The sequence below is a fragment of the Triturus cristatus genome, chromosome 7, assembly GCF_964204655.1.
Source record: "Triturus cristatus chromosome 7, aTriCri1.1, whole genome shotgun sequence".
NCBI lineage: Eukaryota > Metazoa > Chordata > Amphibia > Caudata > Salamandridae > Triturus > Triturus cristatus.
Window position 1 is genome coordinate 408,698,489 of NC_140590.1, and position 15,387 is coordinate 408,713,875.

The 15,387-nt window shown below is 49.8% G+C and overlaps 1 protein-coding gene across 1 annotated transcript in view; it reads left to right on the forward strand.

Annotated features, from left to right (window-relative positions):
• Positions 1-15,387, forward strand: part of LOC146809806 (sulfotransferase 2B1-like) — a 496,995-nt gene that overhangs the window by 266,109 nt on the left and 215,499 nt on the right. Inside the window, exon 4 of the mRNA XM_085614386.1 lies at positions 2,089-2,218. Coding sequence (XP_085470512.1) covers positions 2,089-2,218 — 130 coding nt within the window. The remainder of the gene's footprint in view (positions 1-2,088; positions 2,219-15,387) is intronic.

A 15,387-nucleotide genomic window follows, 5' to 3' on the forward strand; every position in this document is an offset into this window, starting at 1 on the left:
TGACAATAAGCAGCAACAAGAAGTGAAAGGTAGAATACACGTTGGACTTTAAAGGTTGTTGATTTAATTATTTTAAAGTTATTTTCAGGATGACCCCCAACCTGTAACTGCAGTAATTTAGCCTTTTTTCCTAGGGTTTAATTTTACTTAATTTGTAATCATTGAGGATTGATTAACTTCTGTCTAAATAATTTCTGCTCAAGACTGTCTAATATATCTTAACCCTGACTGGCGCATTTGTTTTTTGCATACTTGTAAAGTACAGTTCATTACAACTAGCGGGTCAATTCAAATCCTTCATCGGATCTGCCTGAGAATAAATACATTTATGAATACCTCTTCCTGCGGTGGGATTCGGTTTTATTCACTGTGTACTTGGTTCTTTACATATTGGTGTTTTTACACACGGGTTTCCTTCTTCCAAAGCTACATTTGGATTCTTTAGCCAACAGGTATTTCTAAAGGACCTACTACACCAGCAACCAGACAGTAGATGCCTCATCTTACACAAGTAGACTCATCCCCACACTCTCCTGACACCCTTACCAGTGCCTCTAATCCAATCAGAAGGACAGCCAGCCCGAGCTGAGCCCTGTCAAAGATCCAGGAATAATCTTTGAAAAGTGAAAACACGTACTGGCTGAAGCATCCATACATAATGTTTCAAAAATTAAAGCCGCATGTAAAAAAGAAACAATACCTACAGAAAGAAGTACACCATGAATAAAACAGCTTGCTCAGCATCATGAGTTCTTGACAAGTGCCTTTATCACCAACCAAACCTGAGGATATATTTGATTTGAACCATTGTTTGTATGACTAGCAATCCAAATAAATCTTGGACTTCTTTCACGATTCAGAAATGTTTTTCAATTGAGTATGTATCAACCTAGGAGACACCTGGAATCCTCTGCACCTAAAAATACAAATCTAATTGTAAGTAATTAGGGTAAATGCAAATCAAGCAGGCCACATGTGCCACTCTTAGACGTTTTAAGGCATGGGCAAAGTGGGCTCTGGCCCAGGGCCCCAGCCTTTAAAGGGCCCCCCTGAGAGAGCCAGCTCTGTTCTGCAGAGTCTTACCCTGATGGTCTTGAATTCTTAAAAAGATTGTTTTAAATACCGTTTCCTTTCATTTATTTTCAATGTGGGTGATGGGTGATGTGTGAATTACAGACCTATTGCAGAGAAGTTTAGAATTTAGATTTAATGCAACATCCCTAAAAAGTTTTTTTTAGATCAAAACAGGAGATGATAAATGAGAAATGAGAGAGTGTCACTATCCCTAAATATTAGACGTAAACATATTTAGAATTTAGACGAGTGTGCATGTACACTGTCAGTGACCAGGCCTAAGGGAGAATGAAAGAGCTGAAATTGGATCATAAATCCAAAGCTGTTCCAAAAAGGGCCCTCGAAAATACGTTTGGCCCAGGGCCCCCAAAATCCTTAAGATCTCCCTCGTGCCACTTACTTTGCATCGATCACCCCTAAGTGGTTAACACTGAGGTAGGGTCCACTTTTCTATACCTTACTTTACATAAACAGTCAAATACAAGATTTCATGATATGATTTTTTTTTAAAGCTAATAACCACGTAGTCTCCTCCAATGACTATAGAAATAAGTCCACACAGGATATCCTTCTCAAACACACTGACATTTTCAAACAATATTCACTTATTTTCCATGTTACCTCTTTCATGAGTGCTGCTTCAGAACTGCCTGTAATATATATGTTTTTAACCAATTTTCGAAAATTGTGCTATGCATTTGATCATGTTTGTGTTCTAGGGAGATAGGGTGTTAGGGTTGCTCACCATCTTTCTCATTGCACCTTGATATTTACATCCCAGGTGTTCACACTCACCACATGTTTTCACCTTTAAAATGTTTTTTCCTGGAGATACCAATATTTTGTAATGAGGTGACTCATTTTTTATTCATTTTTATTCTTTAGTCATAGATATACATGTAATTTTACAAGCAAATAAACATGTGATTTGCTATAATTTTGATTTACTTAAAAGTATCATCATTTTGTGCGCTCTATACAGACAGTTTTGATGTTTCTATGTTTTGCTTTCAGCTGATTTACACTGCCAGGAATCCGAAGGACATGCTGGTCTCGCTATATTACTTTGCCAAGATGTCGAGCTTGTACGATGATCCTGGAAGTTTCGAGCAGTTCCTGGATGCCTTCCTGGAAGGCGCTGATTGTAAGTATTGGTCTTTCTAGGAAGCTGAAGGCTGTGCCAGAACCGAAAAACAGCCTCTGCCTTTGGGGATCATTGAAGAGATGAACTTCAACCCATAGGAGATTTCTAGTGTAGTTTGACTTCAGGCCACAAGGCTTACTCTCAATGGGCCATTATACAACGTGAAACACCACGCCCATTGTTGCTGAATGAAATATCCATAATGGGTATTGTAATATTGATAATAGTGGAACTCAAGAGTAGTCTGTGGTATGTATGTGGTTGATACCTAAGCATGCAACAACTTTTATTACTTTGCTGTGACGGCAGACTACGGCGGGAAAGGCACCCTTTAATGCTATATATGATTTGTTTTTGATTCTGCTTATGAATGAAAATATTTTGGGGAAAACATTTTCAGAATGCTTGATATACAAATATTACACATTCTTTATATGGATCTTGAAAAAACATTATGGTGCCGATTCCGATCCTGGAAAAAATTTCCCCGTACGACTCGTATCCGGTCTTTTTACCGTACGAATCGTACAAGTGCCGTACAAACTGGCAAGTACGATTCGCATGGGAAAAAGTCCATACGAATCGCATTGAGAATAATTCCCCACACGTCCTCGGGTCGGAAAATGTGTCCGACACGTCCCCGGACGATTTACCGTACAAATGTGAAAAGTGAAGTCCGACCGCGCAAGTATGATCCATCCCGTGCGTCCGATGTTACAACCGTATGGAAAAAACACCGTCCGCACCAAACTCCCATAGCAACCATGGAGACATGTGCCCGCATATGCGCCGAACACCCCCCCCAGCCCCCGTATGTACGCACCGAACCATCCCCCCAGCCCTCGTATGTACGTGCCGAACCCCCACCCATGCATGTACACCCCCGTACGTACGGACCGTACACCCACCCGTGTATATACACCCGTGTACGTACGGCCCGTACCCCCACCCGTGTATGTATGGAGCATACCCCCACCCCAACAGTGGATGTACGGACCCTACCCCCACCCGCGTATGTATGGAGCGTACCCCCACCCCAACAGTGTATGTACGGATTGTACCCCCACCCGCGTATGTATGGAGCGTACCCCCACCCCAACAGTGTATGTACGGATCGTACCCCCACCCGCGTATGTATGGAGCGTACCCCCACCCCAACCGTGTATGTACGGACCCTACCCCCACCCGCGTATGTATGGAGCGTACCCCCACCCCAACCATGTATGTACGGACCGTACCCCCACCCGTGTATGTATGGAGCGTACCCCCACCCCAACAGTGTATGTACGGACCGTACCCTCACCCGCGTATGTAAGGAGCGTACCCCCACCCCAACAGTGTATGTACAGACCGTACCCCCACCCGTGTATGTATGGAGCGTACCCCCACCCCAACAGTGTATGTACGGACCGTACCCTCACCTGTGTATGTATGGAGCGTACCCCCACCCCAACAGTGTATGTACGGACCGTACCCTCACCCGCGTATGTATGGAGCGTACCCCCACCCCAACCGTGTATGTACGGACCGTACCCCCACCCGCGTATGTATGGAGCGTAACCCCACACCAACCGTGTATGTACGGACTGTACCCTCACCCGTGTATGTATGGAGCGTACCCCCACCCCAACCGTGTATGTACGGACCGTACCCCCACCCACGTCTGTATGGAGCGTACCCCCACCCCAACCGTGTATGTACGGACCGTACCCTCACCCGCGTATGTATGGAGCGCACCCCCACCCCAACAGTGTATGTACGGACCATACCCCCACCCGTGTATGTACGGAGCGAACACAAACCCCACCAGTCTAAGTACGGAGCGCACCCCAGGCCCCAACACCAGCACCCTCACCCAACATCGCGCATGTACGAGTCGTACCAAGCCAGAGACAAGGACAGCACTGTACAACAAAATGGTCGATGTACGCACCGTACAGATGCTAAAAACACACGTACACAACCAGGACAAAGCAAAACAACACAAGAAGACTCAATTCGAATCGCACAAAGCCACAAAACATGTCCAACAAGCACAAATACAACCTATTCACTGATCTGCAACTGCCAAACTCCCAAACAGAGGCCCAAAACACAACCACTCCTTATAACACACCCACCCAAAGTTCAAACACAGCCACACCCACCAATGGACCAATAAAAAGGCACAACACACACAAACCATGATCCTTTGCAACAGACCCACTGCTGCCAGACCACACAGAGAAACAACTGCACCATACTACAACCTCCACTACACCTTACACCTGCACACCTTCACACAACCACCTTCACAAACACCCCCTCATCACATTCAGACACACACCTGCACAACCACACCCACAAACCCACAACCATCCACACCCACACCCCCCACAACCATCCACACCCACACCCCTCACCATGCCCACTAATAAGAATCCAAAGTTCACTAGCCGAGAGTTGGAGGTCCTTGTCGACGAAATCATCAGAGTCGAGCCACACCTCTTTGGAACATTGGTCAGACAGACCAGCATTTCCGAAAAATCAGCCATGTGGCAGACGATTGTCGATGCTGTGAATGCTGTTGGGTCCACCAGAAGGACCAGGCATGAATGCCAAGCCAGGTGGTACGATCTGCGGAGGACGGTCCGCCGCAAAATGACCGACGACCACAACCAGGCCAACACCACTGGAGGAGGGCCGCCTCGCAGACGCGTACAATACCATCCCTGGGAGGAGAGGGTGATGGCCACGGTGCCGCTGGTGGGAGTGGAGGGAGTAGAAGGACTCCGAGAGCCTGGTGAGTACACAAACAACTCACCTCACATGGGGGGAACGACATCCACCACCAAACTCACAATCATGCACGCAACCACCCCAAAGCTATCGCATGACTCAACCACACTCCATAAACACGCACATGCCACTAGCGCCACCATGCCCCATGCACCCAGCTAGACAATGCCAAGTCACAGTCCACAGAAAACACCAACACAAGACACGGTAACCCGGATGGTGGGAGTGTGGGCCTCAAAAATCACATAGTGCAACTCAGAAGCAGACAACAATGCCCTCAGCCCATATGGCCTAGGTCACAGCCAGACAAACAGTGTGTCCCCACACAGGAAAGACTTGCCTGCAAATGGCGGACGCCTTGCATGAAGACATGGGGGTGAAGGCACTTTTTGCACATGACAGCAGCTAATGAACAGCCAACACTGTGAAAGAGTGGCAGCACACACCACCACAGCAGCAGCACAGACACAGACACTACACCCAATGGGTGCCTGGAGAACAGAAACAAACTCACATGAACAAGCCAAGGGCCATTCAAAGATCTGCAAACAGTGTGTGCCTAGGAAGCTGGGCTGAGGTGACAGAGGGTGACACACAGAGGGAGGGAGAGAGGGAGAGAGAGGGAGACACAGGGAGACGGACAGAGGGAGGAGGCTGACACAGGGAGGGAGGGAGAGGGGGACAGAGAGGGAGTGAGAAAGGGAGACACAGGGAGACCAATTCAGCCTTGGGTGGTGTGGGAATGTCTGCTCGTCAGCAGGTGGACTGCGTGCATGTAGACAAGGGTGGCCAGTGCCTGAATTCCCCTCTCTTCTCCATGGCAAAACACTGGGCAATGTGTCAACCTGTGCACGAGCACAACGCCAGCTACCTGCATTATATAAGTGTGTGGAACAACTCCATTTGCCCACATACAGTGCAACACGGAAGGCGCCAATGCATGGCTCGCCACACCTGCTCACTCCACTGCTGACTGCAGTCACAATTGACGCAGCAAGTAAGACTGTGTCACACATAGGTAAAGTCTCAAAAGCTGTGGCCAAGGGACATACCCATGCACAAGTGCACTGTGAGTGGAATGCAAGACATATCCAAATACCCAGAGGAAAAGTGCCAACTTTGAAACAAATGAAACATGGATGTTGCATGGAACAAAAATAACATTGTCTCTCTCACACACAGGTCAACGTCGTGGATCACCCCCCAACACTGGGGGGGAAGACTCACAGGACCTGTCTCTGCGGGATGACGATCCCACCGGCAGCGACGACTCTCACCACTCTGTGGACGACCCTGACCAACCTGGCCCCTCTGGTGTCCAACCACCTGCAGCACCTGCGTCAGGTACAACTGGGCCAACCACCACCCCCACTCCTGCCACATCCCAGGAGACACCCAGGATCCCTGCCCCACCACCACAACGCAGCCAGGCTGACCATGAGGGACACGGTGTACCGGGCACCCAGGAGGAGGCAGGCGACAACGCAAATGCCACCCCTCAGGGGTCCCGGAGACCCGATGTGCCCACAAGGGCAGGCCAAGCGCAAGTGGGCAGGGGTGGTGGGAGTGGAGGACGGCGGAGGCGCGAGCCTGACCAGTTGGCTGCGGAACCGGTATATTCCCATGTAAGAAACATCCTGGACACATACCGGCAGGACACCACGGGCATGAGCCAGGTTGTGTCCACCCTCAACGAGATGAGGGGGAACCTCGAGGAGATCAAGACCCAGCAGGCCCAGCAACATGCGGAGCAACATGCCTGTCAACAGCGACACCAAGTACGGATGGAGGACAGACAGGCTGAGCTCGTGACGGTGCTCACGGGAATTAACCGTTCACTCCGACGGATAGCCGACAACATGGGCAACCCTCCCTGTGCCACCAGGCGAAGAACATCACCACCCACAGGGAGGGATCAGGAGGAGGAGGATACATCTGACGGAGCATCCCAAGCATCGTCACGGCCTGCTTCTGAGGGTTCCCGCAGGAGGGCCGGTCGTCCACGGAAAAGACCGTGAGGGTCGGCGCAACAGCACCATCTCCCAGGACACCTGGCCTGGCACCTGGCCCACTGGCCCAACAGCAGCACATCAGCAAATGACATTCTCTGCCACATGGACTTGCTGGTCACTGTCTGACCAATGTTGACAAACACTGTGGCATGGACTCTGATGATTTCCAATGGCAAGGATACCAACTCCCCCAGTGAACTTTGGATTCCACACACCCGGAAAGCCCCTCTTGTCATACCCCCCCCAACACGTACCCCAACACAAATAAAAACTTACACGATCAAGAGATGATGCCTACATTTTGCATTATTACATCACATGTGTCTTGTAAAGTCTAACCATGCCTGAGTTCTCATATGAATTCAACCATCCATACCCTGGGGCCTGAGTCTGGCACAGGACACACATGGGTCACAATGTATTAGGCAAGACAGACATGGAGCACCATACACACCCATGATGGGCTCAACCAGCTGAGGGGGTGGCCGCACAACCGTGCTGACAGACATATTGAGTACAGCAACAGTCATGCACAGAGGTCAGGGATCATGTGGAGTGTCCTGGGGGGCACCCAGGTATGTGTAGACAGGTGGCAGAACCATGTCCTGCAAGCTTGAGTCAGGTGGATGCAGAGAATGGTGGCCTGGCTAACGTTGGATGCATGGGGATGGCACATGTCACAATACCCACACAGTCATGGACATCATGCACAATACAGAGTCTAATCCCAGACAAACAGCTTGCATCTTGCTACTCTACACATAGACACATAGCCACTATCACTGAGAACCATGCCAGACATGCCGTATGCACCGTGGCAACACACCAGCATTGACTGAGAAGAGGCACCTTGGAGGCATAGGGACACCTTTATTAGTCATGTATTCCGGAATGCAGAGGCAACTCGGAGTACACATACACAGGTCATGTGGAGTAACATGTGGGTCCAACACTGGCACCCCCCTTCTGCACCACAAATGCTTGATATCCATGGAACTGGCACACAAGTGTCGGGTAACAGCTAAACACCCCCTGCTGCTCACGGAGAGGCTGCCATACACCATTGATCCTCTGATGTGGAAGTCCCACACCATGTCAAGCCAATTCAAACCGTATGTGTCCGAGGGCAGTGTTACACACATTGATGCCTTAATCACAATCCACTATCCCATTACAGATGACTGTCAACAAGTCTGACCATCTATTCAGGTGAATCCAGCTACATGTCATGTGTCCCATGGTGATGCGACATGTCTGCAGAGGAACCAAACATCAACAGGGGCAGTGAGCACACATCGCAAACAACTGCCACACCCAATACACCCCTGATGCATCCCTTACCCTAAGGAGACTTCAAAACTTGTCCGTGCGTGTAACGCTGAGTCAGCACACGATGACGTGTCCATGAGGAATAGCAGTGCCACAACAATGCGACCAGCAGACGGCATGCGCAAGTACCTGGGGATGAGAGACACACAAGAAGTCAGCCACAAAAAGCTCATCCACTTGCATGTGCATGTACTCGACACATATAAGGATGACAACATGCTAGGTCACAATTATGACTGCGGAAATACACTCATCACTGGCCCCATCACTCGAGTGACACATCCACACACACCTCTGACTCACGTGGCATACATGCAGATGGACACACACATTGCAACACATGCCACACAAGGACCAATGCGTGCACACTCAGACACTGGTACTCACCACTAAGCAAATAAGTCACGTATGAGCCGACTCCGGATGTCCTCTTGCGGCTCCACATCCTCCACATCACTAGCCCCATTGCCAAGCCCTTCGTCCTCCACGGGTGGATGGTCCTGATCATCTTGATCCAGGATGAGTGGCACAGCTTTCTCAACTGCCATGCAGCAGACCATGAAGATTTTGCAGACCTTCACCGGGGCATATGGGAGGGCACCGCCGGTCTTGTGTAGGCACCTGAATCGGCTCTTCAGGAGGCCAAATGTCCTCTCTATCACTCGCCTTGTCCGGCCATGGGCGGTGTTGTAGCGGAGCTGGGCCGGCGTGCTGGGGTTGCGTAGAGGTGTGATCAGCCATGGCATGTTGGGATAGCCAGCGTCCCCTACATGGAAACCACATGGACAAAAGTAGGACAGGAGAAGCAGTCGGGCAAGAAGTCTACGCAAAATACAGGACAGACAGAGTGTACCCACCAACAACACATGCTCGTTCGTTGCGCAGCTGCGTCATCATTTCAGGCACCCTGCTACGCCTCATGATGTAGGCATCGTGTGCTGATCCTGGAAAACGAGCACAGACATGGGAAATCACCATGTTGGACAGACACACCACAAGGGCATTGATGGAGTGGTAGTGCTTGCGATTCCTGTACGCTACCTCCTGTGCCTGTGGTGGTACCAAAGCCACATGTGTCCCATCTATGGACCCAATGACATGGGGCATCCCTCCCAGGGCATAGAATCCACGCTTGACACCTGTCAACTGTTCAGGAGTTGGGAAATGGATAAACTCATCCAGGTGAAGCAACATGGCCTCTAAAAAATCATGCAGCACACGGCTGAACATGGTCTGGGACATGCCACCAACATGAGCTATGGTATATTGAAAGGTACCCGTGGCAAATAAATGTAGGGCTGCCATTACCTTCAGCTTGGGTGTCAGTGCCGTAGCATACCTGTGCAGCGGTTGCAGGTGTGGTGCCAGCCTTGCCGTCAACTCCTCAATCAACGGTTGGGGAAGCGGTAGCAGCGTATACAGTCATTCTCCCGCAAGCCAAGTCCGGAATTGGTCGGGGAAGAGGCGGCGCTCTGCAGTAATTTGGAAGTGACAAGGAAGAGTGAGTGCACCACAACAACAATTTATATGTACTGAGCACATGTTAATCTGTCAATACACATATGCTACATACGGAGTCAGGTATGTGCTACATGCCCTGGACACGTATGGCTGCCAGGTGACACTCCTACCAAGACCCATCTACACACGGGGATTGTGAACCTCCACATCCCATGGCATGGGACTAGCTGTGTCCCAGTGTAAGTGAACAGCCAGACGCAATAGAGGAGTGACATACATCAACATATCAGCAGATGTAGGATGTTGATTGCAGAGACAGGTAGCGGAACACTAGAGCCACAGGTCACATGACATAACTTTTTTCCCCCCCGGGGCCGTAACCCACATCGATCATCACAGTGGTACTCCAACACTGCCTGTATGTCCGTTCTGGCCTATTTTTCGGTCTATTCGTTTTAAAACAATATCCCCTGGCGAATCACCACCTTGATGCCCTTTTATAACGCTAATACGTTCCCATTTAGTTATAGATTATTGCAATTGTTCCCGCACCGCCCATTCAATAAAGTTTTGCCACCCTTCCAAGATAGCCGCGCCAATCCGCGGTCTAGTTGTCGTTCCAGTAGCGTTTGACAACTTCCTTTATTTTGAACTCTCTTCTGCGTCTCAGTCACGGAAGCCCAAGCCACGATAGGATCACGGCTGTGAGCACGCCCAAAACTGTGAGTACGATGCAACTGACGCCGATACTCCCTTAACGGCGAATGTTTGATATTCATAGGCATTTTTATTTACAGGGCGAGCCCCGTTTCACTGGCCTTGAGGCAAACCCGTACAGCTAATTGCTGTCCCCCAGGGGGTGAGTCTTCCCTCGTGGATTTTGCTGCTCTCTCGTGCCCACCTCTCGTACCATGTTTGTAATTGCTCATGACTTGCTATTTGCATGGGAGTAGCCCTTTTATTCAACATGTCGGTTAACCACTACCTGCCCGAGCACTTGGCCAGCCTGACACTCTATTGCGGCTCTATGCGAGAGAGTCCTGTGTACTAAGTTTTGACACCTAGCGACTTAGTCTTGGGAACGACTGTCCGCCACTGCACCCGGTCCCCATTTTTCGCCCGATCACTTATCGCGGCACTTTGCTACACAGTCTGCCATGAAATAGTCCACAACACTTGGCACGTAACGTTTCTTTTTAGCATTGTCAGTCCGTTATGAATTAGTCCACAATATTTGGCACTTATCGTTACGTAACAGCATTATCAGTCCGCCTTGAAATAGTCCACATTACTTGGCACTTAACGTTATAGCATGTCAATCTATACCATGATCTCACCTTAGTATTGTGCAAAACCGACCACTACGGTAAATCTTTCGTAGCAAATTCAACCTTGAACCTCACTGCTGCACGGGCACTCACTGATACCAATCAGCACAAAAGATTCGTATGCTGATATTGTTCTTATTGTTCCTATGTGTTGTACCTTTTCTTCCCTTTTTAGGTGTCAGAACAGTGGGTCCATCCCCGCCCCCCCGTGGGAACCTATGGACGCACCCGGTGAAGTACTAATTTTACTATCACCTACCATGTAGTAGAGATTAATTAATTTTTCCGAGCACTGTCATCACCTGGTCCTGAAGAATTGCCACCGACCCGTACTGGGCATACGGCAAGAAACATGTCGACCTCCTTACTGCCCAGGGGAGCATCATAATCCCCATGGGAGTCACCTTTTTTAATTAGGCTGGTATACCACCAGAATAAAATTGTTCCTCGTCCGGCAATACCAGACCTATTTTAACCCACCCCACTTTTTTCTCACTACACTTGTTGCACTTACCCCCACGCACCCATACGGCTGTCTCTAAAAAGATCTCCGAGAAAGAGCCCCTTCGCGGGAGCCCATCGGGCATTGCAGCGCCGGCCCGACGAGGAGCACAGCCCTATGATGAAGCATGACACCTTGCTAGGTGTGTGAGGGCACTATATAGAGACAAATTTCTCTCCCACCTGCCTACCCTCCCTCCATGCCCAGAGGAACTGTACTCCTGGTTTTGTGAATAACACTAGGACAGCTCACACACCTTGCCATGAAGGTGTACATGTCATGACTGATCACACATACATTGAGAGTATGCAGACAGGTCCTTGTTACGCTACTCCGTGTCCCATGCATACATACACACCTTACATCCGATACCACATGTGGCCTGGTGTGCGTAACAGTGTGCCATGGCCATCTACACAAAGACACATGTTGGTTGCAGCAACTGCAGATGCATTTGAGGGAACACCAACATCAAGATAATGGGAACACACCACACATACATGACATAGTCACATCGTGCAACGTGGGTAGTCACATGTCAGGTGTGGTAACCCCTGTAGCGGGCATCAGGGGACACTTGCGTATGTTGCTGACTGTGCCATGCCAGTGACGCTTATCTCAAGTGTTCTGTACGACATGCACACATGTCAAAGGAGTGAAGGGCATGTCTGGCACATAGTGCACCATCACACATAACATCTGTACACATCTCATCATACATCTATTGCCTTCACAACTAAGGAGTAATGTGCCACATCACAGCCTTTCACACCTGTGTCCCACACATGTAGTACTCCACAGACAATGCCTTGATGTCCATCCATGGACAAGTATGTCAGCTCTATTCCCTTCTGTGTGCTGCCTGTCACCACTGTTATGTGTGAAAGGCACCGTACATTCGCTCTGAGGGTGTGTGTATGTTCCCTATCACTATGGGAGTGCTGCCGTAGGCCTACCCATAGTGATAGTAAGCGTACACGCGTGTGTACGCTTCGTATCACTATGGGTACGCATACGCGAGCACACCCATAGTGATAGTGAGCGTAGACGCGTGTGTACGCTCCGTATCACTATGGGTACGCATACGCGAGCACTCCCATAGTGAAAGTGAGCGTACACACGTGTGTACGCTCCGTATCACTATGGGTTTGCTCGCGTATGCGTACCCATAGTGATACGGACCGTACACACGCCTGTACGGCCCGTTGCTATGCATTTGGGGTACCCTAGGGCCCCGGAACGCACCGTACCTGTGTGTGAATCTCCAAATTACATAGGGGACACATGAGGGACAAGTATGAAGCCAGAGATGCATGCTGGTTGCCATGGAGACCGAGTTTAAACTTTGAATTTGTTGAATGAGGTGGCCTGCAAAAGTCGGTTTGAAATAATCTACTTTGTTGCAAAGTTGTTGTTGAAATGACATCATGCTGAATTCTAAAAAAATCTAACCCCCTCACAGGGGTAGGTTTAAATGGATTGGAGGAAACATAGGATGCAAATGTGAGTGACCAATCACTCTGTACTCCTGTGCATGAAACAGGCCAGCAAGGCAGATATAAGGCAGCCAGGTCCCATGAGAGAGCACTTGCCTGCACATCTTTTGATTCCACAACACTGCTGCTGCTCGTGATTCCCTGGCACCATGTCAAGGTCTGTGGAGAGGGCCCAGCCTTTCACCCTGGAGGAGAATGTGGCATTGCTGGATGTCATCCTCCCACAGTACCCCATGCTGTATGGCCGACCAGGGTTTCAGGTGAGTGCTGAGTCCACTAGCACAGACTGTAGCCCTTTTTTGGGACTGTTACTTCTGGCGTTGTGTCCAGGTGTGACACACATGCATTGTACTGTAGGGTGAATCCCAGGGGGGGAATGCCGAATGTCTCCCAGCCAGAGCATGCTGTGGTGCATGTCTGCCGTCCTCACTTGCATTGTGTTTACTGTGACAATCACTGCATAGTGCATGCCACATTCTGCCTGTTTAATCCTCCTGGGAATGTTGCTTCTACAGTCCTCATGTGATTCTGTGGTCACCCCAGTGTGACAGGTGACTGTACCTACAGATGTGTGTTTGTTCGGTGTACCTGTGCTGAGAGTGTCCACATGATGTGTTTGTACCCTGGACATCGGTGTGTGTGTAAGTCCCCTGTCATGTGGGTGGGTGCATATGTGGAGTGTAGCACCCCAGCTGCATTAGGGATGGATATACCCTGCCCATCTGATGTGAGCAGGGAGCAACGCTGTGTGTCTGACGTGCAGAGCCAGCCCCACACCTGCGAGCCCCCCCCAGTCTAGTGGCACATGTGCAGAGTGAGGTTTGTAGCTGCAGTTGGCAATGGCAGATGAATGTCCTGTGCCTGTGTGTGTCTGTGTACTCTGCTGAGGTATCGTCAGTGGCCTGTGGCATGTGACTGCTTTGAGGTGCTGCACATAATCCTGGTGTACCTTCTGATGCACAGTGTGAGTCTGGATCATTTATTGTGTCGTACCCCTCATGCCACCTGTGTACTTTCAATGGCACGTGGTGCATTTGCCCTTACACAGAGAAAAATGTCCCTATGACAAAGGTGCAATGCTTTGGCTGCATACTATGCCTTGTTGAAACCAGCAAAATTGTTCTAATGTGTGTCTCTGTGACATGTGGTAGGTGTATTGATGTAGTCTCACTTTTTCAACCCCACAGGTAGGCGCCTCTGCCAAGGAGCAGATCTGGAGGGACGCCGTCAGTGCCGTGAGGAGGACAGATGGTCACAAGCGGCGCCTGGCCCAGGTGAGAAAACGCTGGCAGGATATCCGGTGCTGGACACGGAGGATCGCACGGGTCCTGCTGGGGGACTTACCTGTGGGCCCTAAGAACCATGGGCGTCGCCGTCTGACCCACATCCACAAGCGTGTGCTGGTGGTGGTCTTTCCTGACATGGACAGGCGCTTACGGGAGAAGCAGCAGCAGGAAGGGGGTAGGTACATGTGTGTTTGTTGTGTGTCACCAGAATTTGTAAGTGCGCAGTTGCATGGATACACTGCCTGTGTTTAAATGTGCGGTGCAGGTCCTGTCACCCACAGTATAGCGGTGCTGTCCTTCCTCCCTTCCCCTCCTTGCCATGTGTTCCCTGGTCTGTGTGTAGTCACTCTTTCACAAGGTCATCTGGGCTGGCAGTTTATCCACGTGACCAATGCTTGCAGCATCATGTGTGGGGGTGGTGTGTAACAGGTTTTGGGACCTTGCCTGTGCCCTGTCCAGTTCAGTACTTGTGGGGTCCATGTCAATTGGCACTGATGCTGAGTCCAGACATAGGAGTATGTCTCTGAAGTTTAATGCCTTACAGCAAGCATGTCCTATGTTGTGGCCTGTGACATGATGTGCATGAGTGTGCGATACGCAGAGTGCAGGGATGGTGGCCTGTGTTGCAGTCATTACCATTCAGGACCATGGAATATTGTGGCCACTACTGTCCCCTGGGGCATATTTTGCTAGGTATCAGGTGTGTCATCACAATATGTGGACACTCTCAGTGTCTACAGCATAGGATGTGCTCTGTGCCATTGTCCCCTGGCAGCATGTATATTTACGTAACGTGTTCTACAAGTGTCCACTGTACAGCCTGACCTAATTTTCCTCGTTCATACTCACGGTGGCCAGTGCCTGTGTGTCTTGTTATAATTATCTGATGATGGACATTTGTAAATGAGATCGTTGTACAGGCGCACATGGGGTATTTTGGGTCCAATATGGGTTTCTTGCAGCCCATGTGTATTTCT